The sequence below is a fragment of the Copidosoma floridanum genome, unplaced genomic scaffold (assembly GCF_036245765.1).
Source record: "Copidosoma floridanum isolate Cflo_tuat_1 unplaced genomic scaffold, Cflo_Japanese_pri ptg000006l, whole genome shotgun sequence".
In the NCBI taxonomy this organism is placed as follows: Eukaryota; Metazoa; Arthropoda; class Insecta; order Hymenoptera; family Encyrtidae; genus Copidosoma; species Copidosoma floridanum.
Window position 1 is genome coordinate 23446037 of NW_028321883.1, and position 17673 is coordinate 23463709.

Below are 17673 nucleotides of genomic sequence, written 5' to 3' on the forward strand. Positions count from 1 at the left end.
TTTTCTTCATTACGTTCATTTTACAACTTATAACAACGTCTGATGTGTGCGTATATTCGGCACGTGTGACATATTTTATATGTAGGATGATAGGTATTTCGAAGGTGAAGTGTCATTCTCATAAATTTAAATGAGCACGATGTCGACACTGCAACTATATACAACTTTTTCTTTTTAAATCCTTCGATTCAACCTGTTCGATGTGATTTATTCACCGCTACACGTATCATTGAATTTTAAATTTACAATTTTATCGCGAACCGGCGCAACAAGGAATTTTATCAAAGGATTAAGATATAAAATCATTTGAATATTTTTAAAAGATAAGTGAAGTTCTTGAAAGATCGCGGGTGAATTTGTTCGGCTGTACACCTTTTTTAAACGTTAAAAATGCATACTCGGTACTTCATCGTTACATAAAAGTTGCAATTGTTGATATTGCTTAAAAAATTTAGCTCTCAAAATAAGTGAAGAGTTTACCGGATAAAAATAAAGGACAATACATTTGGCCGCGCTGCTGCCGAAAATTCAAAAATTTGAACTCCGCGTCATCTGCTGTGGCACCATCGTATCAAACGATTTTTGTATTTATCAACAATTGATAAACGATTCCCATTCTTTTCGCATCTACATAATACGTGTATACATTATTGGTATGATAATCGCGTTATCCACCGATTGCTCCCACAAAAATTATGTTGTTACATTTAAGAAAGTGTCTCGTTTTTCTTAGTCCAGCCTAAGTCGATTTTATAAATTGTCGCGTTAAAAAATATACTACGATGAGTCATGTATAGAGGTAGGCTCTAATTAATCATCATTGTTGTTGTTACCGATCTCGTTAGCCAACATGCAAACATCAGTGGGCGAATATTTCTCACATACCGCTACTGTAATCTCTTATTTTTGCCGATCTTTTTACTTTTCGTTTCGTTTCATACGCTTGCTTGTAATTGCACGTCAATAATCTCATCACTGCTTAAATCTTTAAAAAAAAACTGTGCACAAAGTTGAAAAGTAAACTGTAGGCGCCACGGTCATACATATAGGTTTTATTGTAGTCACACCCTTATGTTGGTATATAGCATTCGCGGAAATCGCGGATTGGATTTGGATTGCAGATTTTGTTGTTAGTCCACCAGCAGCCAGTGTTTGCATCAGTCGAATTGTCATCGAATCCTGGGACAGCAGACGTCACGTCATATATTTTGTTATAAATTTTGCCCAGGTAGGGTTAGAGAAACAAATAGTTACAATAATAATGATATAAAGATTTTACATTTACACTGAAATTTATATAAATAAGTTTCTGATGATGCTTATTACCAACATCATCACCTCGTCAGGTTCAAAAATATATGTATTGCGCATCGCGCATCACGAGGACGAGGCCAGCTTCGCGTTAATGCATTTATATATACCTGCTCATTGAGTCCACGCAAGTTTTGCTGATTCGATTGTTTAGCCGTTTGTTTTTTAGATCAGAGGTACAGTGAAAAATTGAGACTGCATTGTGGTCGAGTTTCTCGTCAGGCCTGAGGGCCGTCCTCGGGGGTACAAGCCTAGCTCGCTGGGTTCTCGCGACCCCGGAGCAGGGAGAGATGTCGATTAGGACGTTGGCCCATCGCCTTATACATGATGGTCGGATGTTCCTGCGCTCCATTCGACACACGGAGCAGCATTACATCAATCCGACCAAAAGTTACGCCAACAAAATACACGTTGCACGCATAGGTGAGTCCTACTGTCGTTTCCCTTTCCTCTAAAACATTTTTTCCCCCCATTTGTATCATTATTTGAACCGTTTGTTAACCAGGAGAGTCCCAGGGCCATGTACCACCCACGGGTACTGGCAACATATCATCATCGGTTCAAGGTCACCTCGGCTTCCTGGGAGCTCAAGCGCGACGCCTTTTTGTCGACAATGTCCTCAAAAGAGTAACCAACACCTTAACGGTCGATCTGAGACGACGTGCCGCCAATCGACTGCTCTTTGGAGGTGATTCTGCACCTTTTTTCGCTTTGGTTGGGGTCTCGTTGGCATCTGGTACTGGCATACTAACGAAAGACGACGAGTTGGAAGGCGTTTGCTGGGAAATTCGGGTATGACATGCTACAACACGTTGTTCAGTTCCATGGCTCTTTGCCACCCTCGAAATAGACAAATCACTTTCATACTTTTTACTTTCAGGAAGCAGTTATGAAATTAAATTGGAACAAACCTCAAAACGATAAGAATTACGAGGCAACGCAAATCCAAACTTTAAACGATGATAAAAAAATTGCTTTGAATAATTTTGTCGTAGGGCCTTTAATAGCTAAAGGTTGTTCAGCAGTAGTATACGCAGCTCGCTCAAAAACTAGCAACGAAATCATAAACAACGAAGAAATCTCTATAGATAAACAAAGTGACGTCACCGCTTTTCCACTGGCAATTAAAATGATGTTCAATTATGATGCTGAGTCTAACGCCATTGCAATTTTAAGAGCAATGTTTAGAGAAACGGTACCTGCTTGGGAACATTGCAGAAACGACGAATTGTCCGATTGGGAACAAAGAATGTCAGACAGCAAAAAAGCCTTACCACCCCATCCGAATATTGTGGCTATGTACTCTGTTTTTGCTGATCATGTGCCTTTTTTGCCGGATTCTATAAATATGTACCCTGACGCTTTACCCGCAAGACTCAATCCAGAAGGTTCAGGAAGAAATATGAGTCTATTTTTAGTGATGAAAAGGTACTGCGCTTGTCATTTTTGTCAATTGCTTGATTTGTTCGTCTTAATTAATTTCACCGTTCATTTTCACAGGTATGACCTCACGTTGAAACAGTATGTTACCGATCACGATATTAACAACGTACGAACATCGATTTTATTATTTACGCAGTTATTGGAAGCCATAACTCATATGAACTCTCATAATATCGCCCACAGGTAAGAGAATGGATAATTATTTTTCTAAAAGACTTAAACGACAAATGTTTGATAAATATTTCCTTAAAGGGATCTTAAATCTGACAATATACTTCTGGATATTTCGGAAGAATCTGATAATTGTCCCACTCTTGTTATAACCGATTTTGGATGCTGTTTGGCGGATAAAAATCACGGTCTTCACCTTCCATATAACACACTGGACATTGACAAAGGTGGCAATGCTGCACTAATGGCACCCGAAATTATATCAGCTGAACCAGGTCCTTTTACTAGTCTTAATTATACCAAATCAGATTTGTGGACAGCTGGAACGATTGCATATGAAATTTTCGGTCTAAAGAATCCTTTTTATGGCACAAAAGAAAAGCCTATGTTGAAAAATTATAGTTACAAAGAAAAAGACCTTCCACCGTTACCTGAATCAGTCCCAGTTATAGTTTCAGCTTTAATAAAAAATATTTTATCTCGTAGTACTTACAAGGTAATAATTTGAATATTACTGTAATAATTTTTAAGAATGTTTAAAAAAATTAAATAACTGTTTTAGCGGCTTAGTGTCGATATGGCAGCAACAGTCATGCAATTGTATTTATGGGCACCTAGTTCTTGGCTTCAGGCAGATTGTAAAATTCCATCTAGTAACGAAGTAAGTAAAATGTGCTTAAAAAGTTGAAACATTTATTATTGAATGATCTAATTTTTTTATGTCTCTACAGATCTTACAGTGGCTTTTGTGTCTTACGTCAAAAGTTTTATGTGAGAATTACAACATTTCAGAAAAAAGAAATAGCATGACCGATCAAGAAGAAAAATTACGAAAAATTGATTACCGACGCTCTTTATCAACAAGATTCTGTGGTCGACGAACAATGCCAGAATACCAATTGATTGCGTGCTTTTTGGGAAGAGTAAGTTTGTATAATGTCCGCGAAAGTTTAAAGTGGATACAAAAGAATATTTAAAATTTCGTAAGAATTTATAAAATGGCTATATTAATCTTTGAAAAAATTCTATGATTTATAAACTACCTATTGTGTAAATACTTTTAAAATTATTGTGTTTTAAATATCTCTTTTACTTTAATCTGATTTTTTAATTTTATCAAAGATTATTTTTGATACTTAAAGAAGCACAAATTAAATTATAACTCGTTTATTTTATTTATAAAGAGATTAAAATGTACGAACATTCGATTCGTTGAATTTCACTGGATTGAAATTCTTTTTTGCGATTCAGTCTTTTTCAGAGTATTTTATGTCACTAAATACTTAGTTATACAATAATTAAGTTTGTGGTTTGGGAACGAGAATTTTCTGCTGTTGCAGCTGATTCGTATTTAACATTATCGTATCGTTACGTACAGAAACGTGCATTCTGCACTTTTATCTACGCAGTAGAAAGTAATTGTAATTAAAAGTACCATCATGATGTTGTAAATATAAAATATTTTTCGTAAAATTGTATGAAAGTATTACAAAAATAAATTTGTAAATTGCAAAGATGTAAGTTTACTTTTTTTTATTGATTACCAGTTAAGTCCTATCTTTTTTTTTAATGGCGAATCATCGCCAGTATCGTACCAAATAAACTCGATTGCTCATTAGCAAAATTCTGACAAAACAAATTCTAATATCTGTTGTAACTTTTTTTCATGTCAAATATTTTTGCTTCGATTAATTTGTGACAGTAATAACAAGAAACCGAATCCACTCTAAAGTAAGCAACAATAACCCTGCATTTCCGGTACTTATATCTAATACAAATGAAAATATGTTGCCAAACTAAATATAAACCATTTTTTAACGCAGGTTTTTTCGTATTTCCGCACTTGCAAGCAAGGCCATTTTGGAAATGGAAAATTTTCACATCACAACTGATAATTACGGTAACCTAACAATATCGCCGACTGATTGCGGTTCATGGGATAACGATTCTCCGAATACGAGTTGCTCCATGAGCCAGGCGTTTTTTTCCGAAAACTGCGAATCGTGTAGCGATGGCACTCGAAATTTAATATTGAATGGGGATTATTTACGTGCGAAAATAGGGTATGTATGCTTACGCACACAAGAGTAAAGTCAAAGTTTGATGCTTCATCGACCTTTTTTTTGTTTTCCTATTCGTCACAGCCGACGTTTTAAAAACTGGGATGTTCCGTATTTGGCAATATTTTTGGCCAACAATAAAAACGTGGTTAAACTGTGCTTAGCAAACAACGTCATCGATTCTGCTGGTTTCATCGGTTTAATCAGTCATTTACTTGTAATCAGTGTTTTTTGTTTTTATTTTAACTTGTTATTACTATTTCCATGAAACAATGATTTGTAGGTGCACGAGCACGTTCAAGAATTAGATTTGCGCAACAATCTCATAGGCGACCCTGGAATAAATTTCATATACTACAATAGAGACAAATTAAAGTTAAAAGTCCTTCGATTGCGCGGAAATGAAATTGGGACGCGAGTACGGAGTCACTTTATCGCAAACAATAACCCATGAGATCATATATTACAATATACATACCCGATGAAAATGACCTTTCAGAATGGCACAAAAGTTGCGCTGACGGTAGCGGACAATAAATTCATTCAACACCTGGACGTCGCCGAAACGAATCAAAACGAAAGTAGCTTGATTTATTTCACGACTGTACTGAGATCGGATTTGGGGTTCGACAACAATCTAAAGATTCTTGACTTGAGCCGACCCAGTCCCAAGTGCGCGTATTCCAAACCGGACGGTCAGCATGTAGCTGAAACCATTGGAATCGCGTTGCGAGTAAACAAAATTCTTATTCTCATGCATACCGGTACTCTACGTGTTTCAATGAATTTGGAATCTGTTTTTGCGCAGTACAACGCAACGTTGGAAGAATTGCATTTGCAAAAATTTAGCTTCAGTTGTCACGACGTGGAGGACATGCTTCGAAACGCTGAGCACAACAGGACTCTGAGGCTACTGGATCTGCGCTGCAATAATATTGGAGACCATGGGGTCGGAGTTTTGTCAAAATGGCTGAGAAATTGCTGTCCCCTTCACTCATTGTTACTGGGCCACAATAATATTTCCAATCACGGAGTCAGGCACGTGCGTGGAAACTTTTTTTTTTGTTCTTCCATTTCGTTACGTTTTTTTGGTAATTATAGGGCGCTGAGCGAAACCGTGCCGTTTTCAAAGTTGACGAGACTTGATTTGTCGCACAACAGATTCGACGATATCGGCGCTGTTGAACTTTTCAACGCGATTTTGAAGCTTCCGTTGATTAAGCATATTAGAATTTACGGTAACAACATCGGATCGCTAACAGCAGAGGTACTTGAAAACGTTTAGTGCTTTTTTGTCTTCTTTAACTTTTACATAGGTATATTTTTGTAGGTGATCGAGAAACTGTTGGAATTGAATATTTTTGAACAGAAAAATATTGATTTGAAGGTGTACAGAGTCGATGGAATACCATGTTTGGCTTATTACGAATGTGACTGAGAAAATTTTGTTTTAATTTAATAAACATAACGTTGAAACGCAAGGCTGGCAAATAATTGTTTTCTCACAGAATTTTTATGGAATCTATTGATCGATCGAGTATAGTGTTTCAAAGGTGTGAATGTATATTTTGTTTTTAAAACTTTATAAATGTTTTTATTTACAGTAAGAGTTTTTCACAATTACTTACAAAGTCAGAGGCACTTTGGTAATTTAAAAGCGTTTTGCGCAACTTTTTCATGTGGCTTATGGCAGTTTTATGAATTTTCGTCGTCTTTTTCTTATATCTAGCAGCTGTTATCATTTTCTCAAGCGTGTAGTCCAGCCACAAAACATTGGTATGCGGTTTGAACTGTTGCCAGTCGTTGCTAAAATTCACAAGATGATGTATATTATTCTCGATAAGTAACAAAACTCGGCAATAATTTAAATTTTTACTTTAAATCGACTTACTTCACGCTATCCCTCATCATTCTGTATATGTCAAACTGATATTCCCCTTGAGCTGCAAATAGTGTAGGATCCAATGCCAGATCGTTAAAGATTTTACAGCCCTTGTACGACATTCTAGACAACGTAAAATCTATCACAGAAACCTGAAATCATTGCGCATTTGTGGTTTAATCATTTTCGTTAACGATCAAAAAATCATCCAACATTATTTCAATTCACCTTGACACCTTTAGTTGGAAGACTTATCTCGTCATTGTTCAACTTAAAACTTAAATTTTTTTCTTCCGTTTTGGATATAAGAACGTTGCCCCAATGTAAATCTCGATGCTCGAACTCGAGTGATTGTTCGGCGACAGCTAAGCTGTATGAAATCTGAACGAGAAAAAAAAAACTTTAACTTATAATCTGCAAGTGATAAAGGATAAATAAAAGTTATGTACCTGAAGGAAAATCGAGTACGACTCTGCAGCGTTTTGAAAACGGTAAACTTCGAGATCTTGTCCACCGTGGGCAAGTTCAAGAATAATAAACAATTGTTCGTCGCCAAACATAGTAGGACAGTCATTTTCGGATTTTTTCTCTTTGTCGTATACCTTCCACAAATCAACTAATTTGTTGGGATATTTTCCAATGACGCACATTATTTTATTAACTCCGACAAAACCGTTTGTGTTGTGGATATCACCACGTCTGAGTTCGTGCAATTCTCTGCGATGAGAAAAAAATTAAACGTAAAGATATATACAAATGTTCATTTGTACCAAATAAATACGTACTCGGATATTATGATTTCCGAAAGTATTTCGTGAAACTTTTTCTGTGGTTCACAATTCACCAATTGATCGCCTTCGATGGGTATAATTTTTATCACTGATTTCACGTCATCCTTATCATGCAAAAATACTTCGCCATAAACACCTTCACCAATTTTACGGCAATACTCTATGTAGCTGAAATTTTTGCAACGACTTCAATAAGTATACTTTCTTTGGTCGATTATAAAAAAAAAATAAATAAAAAATTCAAAAACCGTATCCTTACGAATCTGGGAAACATTCAGTGAAGGACAGATACGTTGTCTGATTGCAGCGCTTCAAAATGATATCTTTTGCGCATCTAATAAGATCTTCCTCAGTTTCTATCAGCGTATTTTGATAAGTGTCTAAAAATATTGCAAATTAAAAAAAAAAAAAAATCCAAGTTTATGAAAAATCGTTTGAAAAATTTCAACTCACTCAGAGAAGTTTTCCTTGAGATTGAATTATTTCTGGAGCTGAGTCGGTTTGAGTTAAAAAAGTCATCAGTGAGCGTTGACCTTTTCCCACTTGGGATGATTCGTATGGAAAAACGCTTCGAGAAGCGCGTGGGGCTAAGCGGAATCGACGAAACCCGATTTTGTAAGGCCGTAGGGTTTATTTTTCCGTCACTTTCTCTGTCGCCGTCTTTTTGACCATTTCCTAAAGTCAGTATAAACATTGTTTCACTCGTTAATGCCTTCGAAATTTCTTATCCACTACACTTTAGGTTTATTTATTCTCGATTTTCGTAATTTAATTTTTACCTACTAATAATTGATGTGTACTTTATTAAGATATTTGCATTCCGTGTGAATAAATAAATAATACTATATGTACATCCTATACATATGAAAGGTGACTGATACAGTTATCAGCAAAACAAAACATGTAATGAAAGCATTGGATAGTTAGATGTTAAAATTTTTTTTTTATATTAGCATAATACTGGTGATCAACATCGCACAAAGTTGAATTTACTCAGAATGTTAAGCATTAGGGCAACCCTAAACATTTTATATAAAAAATATACGATTTTTGTGTAATTGTAATTTCTAATTTTATGAAAAGGCCCTTCTATAGAGCTATAGTACTTAATAAATAAGAATTATTGTAACAATGATAGAAATAAATTTAAAGCGAGTACTTACCGTCCGGCTGCATGTTCAAAATAGTTTGAATGCTCTGCGTCCAACTTTTGCCTCTGCCAATCGCCAATTCATCCAAGTGTTGTTTGTTGTGGAAGTTATTAATAATTGACAAAGATCTTGCCCACGATTTTCCAGACTTCAAAAAAACTGCTCGATTTTCAAGAGATTTCATATTATTGTCATACTCGTCGTTCGTCAAAGCTTTTTCATTCGAATGTTTATTGGTAACCGAAATTTTTGTGCCTAATGATTTGATTCTGCTCGTCTCGGATTCATTAGTATCACCAAAAGAAGGCTCAGTTACGTTCTCAGCAATCGCTTCTAATGATTTGTCCAATCTCTTTCTCACGACCCTTCTTTGCGTTACTTTCACAAAATCTTTCATTTTTAAAAGATTCGCACGTAGTTCTAGCTCGCTGCCATCCATATCAAAATTATTATTCTTTTTTGGATCATTTGCCGAGTCGGCTGACGAAATACTTTCCATTGAAGCTTTAGGGCTTTCTTCAATCGGTAAATTGTTTTCTTGACTGCCTAATTCACGGTCCTTGTTAGATTGGCTGGACAACCTAATAGATTTTCTTTTGGTGTTGTTCAGTTGCTTCTCGTTCGAAGGCGTTCTTGACCTGACCTGCAGTTTGTTCTTAATATCATCATAATTAAGTTTTGGTAAGAGTACAAATAATTTTTTAGGGCAAAGATCGACGATGCTTTTAATCTCTTTTACACATTTGTCCAAGCTTTCTTGACCACCCATTTTTGAAACGTCCAGGACTACTTTTTCATTGCTTATTTTGTTACTTGAAGTGTCGTTATTCCTGTCATCACTGGAAAACTTACTTGTCTCAGTCTGATCAAGTGTACAATTTTTGAGAATTCCTTCTTCACTCATACTTTCTAAAACGTTTTCTATTATTGTATCGTTTATAACTTTACTTTTTTCTGAAAACTTTGACGCGGACTGCAAAGAATTGTCACAACTTTGTTCAAAATCGTTTTCTATACTTTTTGATGTAACAGTTTCTTTTTCAATGCTTTTACTATCCATACTGCGTTCGATACTAAGGTTTTGTTTGTCAAAACTACTCGCATTTTTTGAGCTGATACCACTAGTCGAATTCTCAAAATCATTATCTTTATCTTTTGTGCATGATGTGTTCGGTATATCTTCTACATTTTTTATGGTACTTTCTACTACTTGTTTGTCATCTTTTTTTTCCGCGTAATACTCATACGACGAATTGTAATCATTAGTCCAATCGTCAGGAATGTACGAAGACTCATAAAATCTTGGGTTCATTTTTTCACCAGAGTCTTGATTTTCAAGAATCTTAATATTTTCAACAGAACTATCGAACGATATTTTAATAGTATTGAATGGCTTTTCAATATTTTTAAGAGAACTTGCAGTACTAATATTACTTTTATTGCTGTTATTAGTAAGCGTGTCTTCAAAAAGTAGTGGAGAATCTACAAAACTTTTTGGATTGATCGTGTTCCCATTGACAGACTTGGTAAAATTCACGGGCATTCCAGAATAATCATTTTCACGGCTGCTAAATAGCGACTGAGAAATATTCGAGAGATTCATGCTTTTTTCTACTGCATTTCTGTTTTCTGTGTTTATACTATTTTTTAAAGGGCTACCTCGACTATGACTATTTTGTGATACTTTATTTAACGCAATGGGAGATATATTATCCAAACAAACATTTAATCTTCTATTCTGAAAGGGTGTACTGGTAAGATAATCTGTATGTTTCCATGATTCAGGAACCTTTAAAAAACTATCATTGGATTGGGATACATTTTCTTTATCTGCTTTGTTCTCCACAGTGCTTACTTCATTGTCACTAGTGTTGGTGTCTAATTTAAATCTTTGTAAGGGAACTGTACATTTTTTTAGTTTAATGTCATTTTTACTTTCCTTGGTATGAGATAATTTTATCTTTTTCTTGGCACCTCCTGCTTTTCTTTCAACAAAATAGGGTGCTTCCTCTTTATCACTATCTGGAACATCGGTGTTACAAGTCTTACCATCATCACTGCTGTCAGAATGAAGTCTTTTCCGTTTGACAGTATTACTTTTACCAGAAACGCTATTTTTATCTGTATTTTGTTCCTCTTCATTGCGATTCTCATCATACTTTAAAGTCTGTTTGTTTTTCTTACCATAACTTTTCTGAGTCTGCCGAGGGACTTTAAACACAACTTGATTCAAACCAACCTGGCCAACAAGGTCAACCTGTTTTGGAGAATTTTTGGGCGATGGTGGTTTGCTGAAACGAAACAAAGAAAGTTCACTTGTTGATATAAATCAAAAGATAGATGAAATTGATGGATAAATTTAACTCACTCTACACCAGCAACTAGTCTATCGAAAGTATCGTCAAACGTTCCAATTTCCAAAGTTTTGTCATTCAATTGCGACTCCCGAATTTTACTGAGCCGTAATTTTGTAATACTCGGCACCAGTTTTGATTCTGTTTTAAACAAAGCAACAGGTTTTCTTTTGCTGTAAGTTTTTATCACCCGACCGTTCATTGTGCACTGCACCTTATCACTCTTTCTTCCAATGCACAAACTTAACCAGCACTAAAATAAACAAATTTCAAAAAAACAAAACAATAACCATCAACTTGCGAGACAGTCGAGTTGAGGCTTGAGGCAAAAATCAAACCGCCTTTTTGAACATGTTTGTTTGTTTATATATCCGGCATAACTCGCGCATGCGCATAAGCTTTCCTTTAAGCAGTCCCCCTACCACTCTTCTTAGACGGGAGAGTGGTGGGGGGACCACTTTTCGCCATCTTGAAGCCAACACTGTTCATCCTTTTCCTTTTCCTGGGTGCGTTCGGTTTGCATCTTGCACCCCATAAATTTGTTTTGCATCGTTCATTCTTCGTTGTTGTTTAATATATATACCCATAAGTTTGTCGTCTACATTGTTGATATCATAGATTATCGATGTATTGTTTATAAGTAATGGGAGAAATATCAAACGTGGGAAAAAATGAACGATTGATGCAAATCGAACGCACTTGGCGTGCATCGAGATCGAGAGAGCATCAGAGAGAAAAGAACCGCGAAATTTAACTCAGTTTACTTTCATTTGATGTTAAATAAGTATTATTTTACGTTGATTCGTCAAAAAAGAAATGAGGAAATAATGGATGGAAAAAAAAAACAATTTTTTTTGAATAAAATATGTTTAATGGTACTTATATCTCATATCATATAATATGCATTAATTCGCAGTGAAATAATTTCAACTGTACAAACATTTGAGTTTGATCCAAATATCTTTGTTTCAATAATTGCCAAAATTTTCACTTGTACACTTGAAAATTAAAAAAATTTTACTTAATAAATTTTTTTTTTTTTTTTTCAAGCACATAGTATTGCAATTCATGGTATGAACAAATTAACAATTTAACATCGACATTTTGTTATGTCACACAATCATCAGCATAAATTGATTGATTACGCCGTTTGAATTTTTTTATTTCAATTTTTCCGTTATCTGGTTCATCATGGAGCATCTCATTCAATGTTCTTGGACTTTTCGAAGAATTCGATAAATTTTGTATCTCTTGGGAATTGTCTTCACTATTTATAGAACTAAGAGAAGTATTACTTTCATTTCTGGCAGCTGGTAGTTTTAATGGAGTCATAATTTTTTTTTCAAAAATCGGAGTAATATCTGTAGGTGTGGTGTCAATTATAAAGCTGTCTTCTGTGGAGCACGATAAATCAGTAAAAGAATCGGTGTGTTTTGATGAATTTGGCGAGAAACTAGTATTTCTGCTCGAAAAACTTTCGTTATGTATATTTGAACTTGAATTTGTACTAGTACTGATACTAGTACGCTTTAATAAAGCTAATGGATCACTTATGGAAAGTTTATTACAGAATTCCGAGGTTTGATCATTTAAAACTATACTTGGTTGACCAGCGTGTTTAGTGGGTGTTTGAGGACTGTAGGCCCTGACAGTTTCTTTAAAATTTAATGGTATGACTAAGTCACACTTAAGTTTATTAAAAATTGTTTGTTTTTCCTCTTCGCTTGGAGTAAAAACCCACTTTCCATTGTTGATTGGGCCAGGCATGTAGCAAATACCATTTTTGACGCTCAGCAAATCATTGGTTAAAAATAATATAGTTAGCCATTCCAAATCATATGAAAGTTTAATTGGTAAGCTCTCATCGTGTTCTACCTCTATTATCTGTAAAAATTGTCTCTTGGGTAAGCATTTATCTAATGCTAAGAAATTTGTTGATTTAGTATTGTCGTCGTTTGTCACACATGCTGTGAATTTACAGTGTAAATGTGCAGCAAACCAGTGTGACGGGTAATGACACCTCAATAATTCCATAGCTGGTGAACTTCCTAGACGATCACTTTCAATATCGTCTTTGAAAAATGGCTTTTTTCTAAGTAATGCATTAACATTGCCATACTTAGTTACTCCCCTAGGCCAGTCATGGGACATACAAATATCAATTTTTCCTGAAAGCTGTGCAAAGTTTGAGTACACTAATGTCTCTTCTTAAACAAAACAATAAAATAAAAATATTCTTAAACATATAAGTCACCTGCTTCAACCTGTACACTTCCAAGTTTCTGATGTGATAAGCGCTTCGTATCGAGTTTTTGTTGTAAGGAGGAAATTCATAATGACCCTTCATGAAATCGTGTGTCTTGTAAATACCTGAGAGACCTGCTATTCGAATTCCTGCAACGCTTACAACTCCAGCATATCCTAGATAATAGATGTTTGGTGCAACCCAACCTCCATAGGGTAATTCTTGGAGATAATTTGAAGCTTCATGATTTCCACCAATGAAAATTGTAAGACAGGGAGCAACATTTTCTCCTGTATAATACCTAAATTGGAACAATGAAGGAAAACGCTTTAGAGTATACTGATGTGAATGGTATAAATTACCGGATAAAACAGTTTAATTTGTATATTTACTTGTAAAAAGTTCCCATATTCTTGTACTTATCAGGTACAGCCATACATCTCAAATCAGACCAGTTTCTAGTGGCCTGAAAATCTCCACAACACAGTAGCAAGTCAACTTTTTTTCCATCAACTTTTTCGGCTTCAGCGATCGCATTGTAAATTGTTTCCAACTCGCCGTGGGCGCAACCCTCCACAGCAATCCTCATTTTCACAATTTAATATACTTTTAACAACTTAACCGGGGCTTTATCAGAGCTGCTCGATGATGGAACGTCTCGCAAATGAACGGAACCTAACCTTGTTCTAATCACTTGATAAACACGGTTGAGCAGTCAGATAAGTATGATGCCTCTAAGAAACGTTATAATTTATCACTCAGTGATCAATAATTAGTAAAGGCATAGAAACAAACAAACTTCGATGTTTTTTGCTGTTTCACTCCCATGCCACCCGATATTTTGAAATTTGTTGACATGCGGAACCCACCGAGCCCACCACTGTTTTACCGGCAGTGCGTACAGGTTGACGCTAGCGCCGCCCGACTATGCGGCGTTACAACGACCTACGTAACTTACCTGCTGGGTGCTGGCAGCAGCATTTGCGGAATACAGCCTCTGATTCAAATAATTTAATTTTAGAGTATATATTTTCGTTGTAAATCGGCAATGTTGTTGGACACATCTTTGTAACGATCCCGTAATTTATTCGTTTTTTTTCAATTTTGCTAACGTTTGAATTTGCTGCCACGTGAATGGAGCTTATATAGGCTCATGTTCTTGCTCGCGCCTCTCTGGCCACTCTCTTTTTCCAGTAAAGAGATATAATATTTGCTCCAAGCCCTCATCCTCGTGCCTGTTAGTATCGCACCAGCAGCCAAAGCGGGGAAATCGAGTGAAATTCCAGCCGCAACTGCGGACTTTAAAATCACGATAGAAGCTAAACTTTCACGACTCCAAATCATTCAACTCTAAAATGGTAAGATAATGAGTACTTGACTCATTTATTTCGTCTCTGGAGTGCCCTATATATCCTTACTTGCCACAATTGCCACTCCCAACCACTGGTGATAAGTAATATTAAATGTAGTCTGCTTGTAATTTTTACATCCCGTTGTTAACTTGATATAATTGACCAATTTTTTTTTGTCACAAACGATTTTTTGGACTTTCCATTTTTTCACACCTTTTACATAGAAAAGAAGTATTATTGAAAAAATATACATACATGAAGGTTTATACACCACTACCTCTCACTGCGTACTACTTTTATTTACTCGTGATACTATACCTATATATACGTACAGCATAGATCAAACGATCTCCTTTATTGCATGTTAAGAATATTTCTTAATTAGATTATTATTATTATTATTATATGGCAATGGAATCATTTTGCCTTTTTATATACTTGGAGGAATATTGCATTATTTTTTTACACCATTCTTCTCAAAATCATGTGGTTGTTGTTTTCACAGATATACTGTAAGGACGTCAACTTAGAAAAATAATTTTAAGAATGCTATGTATGTTATGTGTATACACACTAACACCTGTTGCTTTTATGTACGGTGTATATATATATATATTTTTTTTTTCGTTTTGCTTCTTTTAACAAAGTACTGTCACTATTTTCTGTAATGCGATTTTTAAAATCTTTTTTTTTCTCCGATAATAATTTTAATGAATGAAACATTTATGTATATTAAGATGCGATTGACCAACAAGATAAATACAGGATTCACCCTTCGCAAAAAAATCTCCTTTTTTTGGTTTACTTAAATTTTGCATATTTTTGTCTGTACACGTTTTCTATTTAGAGTACGAAAAGACATTCTGCTCTACATCTTCCATCTTGTTTAGAAAATATGTATAAATCGTCGACCTTTCTAAGAGATTCTAATGACGTTATGTTAATTAAACTCCGCTGCTATTGCTGAGTAATCGTCTAAGAGACATATTTCTCGAGTATCTATGTTGCATACGCTTTCACTTAGTATTGAGATATCCCAAATCGGAACATACCGAGCTTGCATCTAGGTCAATATAGGTCAATAAAGATTTGAAAAAAAAAGCGTATAATACATGAGAAAGAGAGTTGGGTGCCTTGATTTTATACATTACATAGCCGTCAAAGATAACACTCCAGTCTTTAATCTCTGATATTCATTTTATCACATTACTAATCTTGTAGTCGTATTTAATGCATTCACTGATATTGTCTCTGTGAAACATGATAGCACACATAGGAATGTTTTATATCTGAATAATTTTTCAAGATTTATTTACTGAAATTAGATACTTTTCCTCATTAATCTTAAAAAAACATTATGTTTGACTGAATTCGATTTTCCACTATAGGCCAATCCAATAAATGTTGTTGTTACTGGAGCAGCTGGGCAAATTGCCTATTCACTGCTTTACCAGTTGGCCTCAGGGAGCGTGTTTGGTTCTGAGCAATCAATTAACTTGAGATTACTTGACATTGCGCCCATGATGGGAGTTCTAAAAGGAGTGATAATGGAGTTGGAAGACCTTGCTCTTCCTATCGTTAAAGGTAATCATTTGGTCTAAAGTGATATTTGAACGCTTTTGTGTAAAAAAAATGGACGCTCTTTTGGAGTTTCTAAATGAACAATTTGATTTTTAGATATTTTGCCGACGGATGACCCAAATTTGGCATTCAAAGATGCGGATGCTGTATTTTTAGTTGGAGCAATGCCCCGAAAACAAGGAATGGAAAGAAAAGATCTTCTCGCCGCTAATATTAAAATTTTTAAGGTCCAAGGGGAAGCATTGGATAAATATGCGCGAAAAGATGTTAAGGTTTTAGTCGTTGGCAATCCAGCAAACACAAATGCTTTGATCTGTTCACGTTACGCTCCTTCCATACCAAAGCAAAACTTTACAGCTATGACAAGGCTGGATCAAAATAGAGCCAAGGCTGCTTTAGCCACGAAAATAGGAGTTGGGGTAAAATATATTTTTATTAAAAAAAATTTTTTTGTTGAAACAATTTAAACAAATTAATTTTAACACTTAGGTGGAAAAAGTACAAAACGTAATAATTTGGGGCAATCACAGTTCAACTCAGTATCCAGATGCAGCTCACGCCACAGTAGAAGTAAATGGTGTCACTCAGCCGGTTTCTAAAATTGTAAATGATGATAAATGGTTGAGCGAAGATTTTGTTGAAACAATTCAAAAACGAGGAGCCGCAGTAATTGCAGCGAGAACCATGTCATCAGCTATGTCAGCTGCTAAAGCTGCCGCGGATCATATGCGTGATTGGTGGTTCGGTACAAAACCTAATGAAGTTGTAAGCATGGGAGTTGTGTCGGATGGAAGTTACGGGATTCCAAAAGACATTATTTTTTCTTTCCCAGTGACTATCAAAAACAAGCAATATGCAATTGTACAGGTGAGTGCCATTACTTCTTGGTACTAATTTATAAACGATTTAGATGACGTAAATAAGCAATTTTTTAAATTAATTTTTAGGGACTAGATATTAATAGTTTTGCTAGGTCAAAATTAGACATAACTGCCAAAGAATTAGAAGAAGAGCGAGCTGAAGCGTCTTCTGTACTACAGTGACTAGATGACGGTAAAATACAAAATACTTTGGAAGAGGCAATATCCAAATTGTAATGAATGTTTTTAGCATTATTGCTACTATGTACTGAAATAGATGATCGATGGTAATTATTTTTTGATGTGCCGAGATATCACATATTAAAAAAAATTGTTCTAGCCCAAGTACATGGTAACTCATAATATGATGTATACATGTAAGTTATGAATGTTGTAGAAATGTTGACAATAAAAATTTGTGACTCGATGTATTTTATTTTTTTCTTAAAATCTGCCATAACAAGTCCAATTG

The 17673-nt window shown here is 35.2% G+C and overlaps 5 protein-coding genes across 5 annotated transcripts; 3 read left to right on the forward strand and 2 right to left on the reverse strand.

Annotated features, from left to right (window-relative positions):
- The first annotated feature begins 1122 nt into the window (after positions 1-1122).
- Pink1 (PTEN-induced putative kinase 1) lies at positions 1123-4439 on the forward strand. Its single transcript, XM_014354221.2, has 8 exons — positions 1123-1228; positions 1466-1734; positions 1817-2103; positions 2192-2739; positions 2812-2937; positions 3007-3421; positions 3488-3586; positions 3657-4439. Exons 2-8 carry the CDS (start codon positions 1602-1604, stop codon positions 3900-3902), a joined length of 1854 nt encoding a protein of 617 aa, XP_014209707.2. The 5' UTR covers positions 1123-1228; positions 1466-1601; the 3' UTR covers positions 3903-4439.
- Positions 4440-4791: 352 nt separating this feature from the next.
- LOC106640223 (uncharacterized) lies at positions 4792-6423 on the forward strand. Its single transcript, XM_014354176.2, has 7 exons — positions 4792-4988; positions 5070-5202; positions 5269-5403; positions 5485-5718; positions 5794-6023; positions 6087-6252; positions 6316-6423. Exons 1-7 carry the CDS (start codon positions 4792-4794, stop codon positions 6421-6423), a joined length of 1203 nt encoding a protein of 400 aa, XP_014209662.2.
- Positions 6424-6583: 160 nt separating this feature from the next.
- Positions 6584-11526, reverse strand: Haspin (haspin). Its single transcript, XM_089598812.1, has 9 exons — positions 11178-11526; positions 8822-11100; positions 8112-8333; positions 7918-8038; positions 7653-7826; positions 7317-7584; positions 7096-7248; positions 6877-7019; positions 6584-6791 (listed from the first exon to the last, which is right to left on the reverse strand). The coding sequence occupies exons 1-9, from the start codon at positions 11363-11365 to the stop codon at positions 6584-6586; spliced, it is 3756 nt and encodes a 1251-aa protein (XP_089454938.1). The 5' UTR covers positions 11366-11526.
- Positions 11527-12017: 491 nt separating this feature from the next.
- LOC106640298 (lariat debranching enzyme) lies at positions 12018-14301 on the reverse strand. The gene is made up of 3 exons (XM_014354282.2): positions 13801-14301; positions 13418-13709; positions 12018-13338 (listed from the first exon to the last, which is right to left on the reverse strand). The coding sequence occupies exons 1-3, from the start codon at positions 13995-13997 to the stop codon at positions 12271-12273; spliced, it is 1557 nt and encodes a 518-aa protein (XP_014209768.2). The 5' UTR covers positions 13998-14301; the 3' UTR covers positions 12018-12270.
- Positions 14302-14443: 142 nt separating this feature from the next.
- Mdh1 (malate dehydrogenase 1) lies at positions 14444-17628 on the forward strand. Its single transcript, XM_014354283.2, has 5 exons — positions 14444-14766; positions 16149-16344; positions 16438-16760; positions 16831-17208; positions 17289-17628. The coding sequence occupies exons 1-5, from the start codon at positions 14764-14766 to the stop codon at positions 17382-17384; spliced, it is 996 nt and encodes a 331-aa protein (XP_014209769.2). The 5' UTR covers positions 14444-14763; the 3' UTR covers positions 17385-17628.
- Positions 17629-17673: the final 45 nt, after the last annotated feature.

What these genes read in the sequence shown, in the direction of transcription:
- LOC106640298 (XM_014354282.2), bottom strand. Translation starts at nt 13,997, where the DNA reads ATGAGGATTGCTGTGGAGGGTTGCGCCCACGGCGAGTTGGAAACAATT. An exon ending in AATATGGGAACTTTTTACAA is followed by an intron (nt 13,710 to 13,800) that starts GTAAATATACAA and finishes GTTCCAATTTAG; the next exon opens with GTATTATACAGGAGAAAATG. An exon ending in AAGTGTACAGGTTGAAGCAG is followed by an intron (nt 13,339 to 13,417) that starts GTGACTTATATG and finishes AACTTTGCACAG; the next exon opens with CTTTCAGGAAAAATTGATAT.
- Mdh1 (XM_014354283.2), top strand. An exon ending in TGCTCTTCCTATCGTTAAAG is followed by an intron (nt 16,345 to 16,437) that starts GTAATCATTTGG and finishes TTTGATTTTTAG; the next exon opens with ATATTTTGCCGACGGATGAC. An exon ending in CCACGAAAATAGGAGTTGGG is followed by an intron (nt 16,761 to 16,830) that starts GTAAAATATATT and finishes TTTAACACTTAG; the next exon opens with GTGGAAAAAGTACAAAACGT.
- Haspin (XM_089598812.1), bottom strand. Translation starts at nt 11,365, where the DNA reads ATGAACGGTCGGGTGATAAAAACTTACAGCAAAAGAAAACCTGTTGCT. An exon ending in AGACTAGTTGCTGGTGTAGA is followed by an intron (nt 11,101 to 11,177) that starts GTGAGTTAAATT and finishes GTTTCGTTTCAG; the next exon opens with CAAACCACCATCGCCCAAAA. An exon ending in CGTACTCGATTTTCCTTCAG is followed by an intron (nt 7,249 to 7,316) that starts GTACATAACTTT and finishes TTTCTCGTTCAG; the next exon opens with ATTTCATACAGCTTAGCTGT.
- Pink1 (XM_014354221.2), top strand. Translation starts at nt 1,602, where the DNA reads ATGTCGATTAGGACGTTGGCCCATCGCCTTATACATGATGGTCGGATG. An exon ending in TCTCATAATATCGCCCACAG is followed by an intron (nt 2,938 to 3,006) that starts GTAAGAGAATGG and finishes ATTTCCTTAAAG; the next exon opens with GGATCTTAAATCTGACAATA. An exon ending in TATCTCGTAGTACTTACAAG is followed by an intron (nt 3,422 to 3,487) that starts GTAATAATTTGA and finishes TAACTGTTTTAG; the next exon opens with CGGCTTAGTGTCGATATGGC.
- LOC106640223 (XM_014354176.2), top strand. Translation starts at nt 4,792, where the DNA reads ATGGAAAATTTTCACATCACAACTGATAATTACGGTAACCTAACAATA. An exon ending in ATTTCCAATCACGGAGTCAG is followed by an intron (nt 6,024 to 6,086) that starts GCACGTGCGTGG and finishes TGGTAATTATAG; the next exon opens with GGCGCTGAGCGAAACCGTGC. An exon ending in TCGGATCGCTAACAGCAGAG is followed by an intron (nt 6,253 to 6,315) that starts GTACTTGAAAAC and finishes ATATTTTTGTAG; the next exon opens with GTGATCGAGAAACTGTTGGA.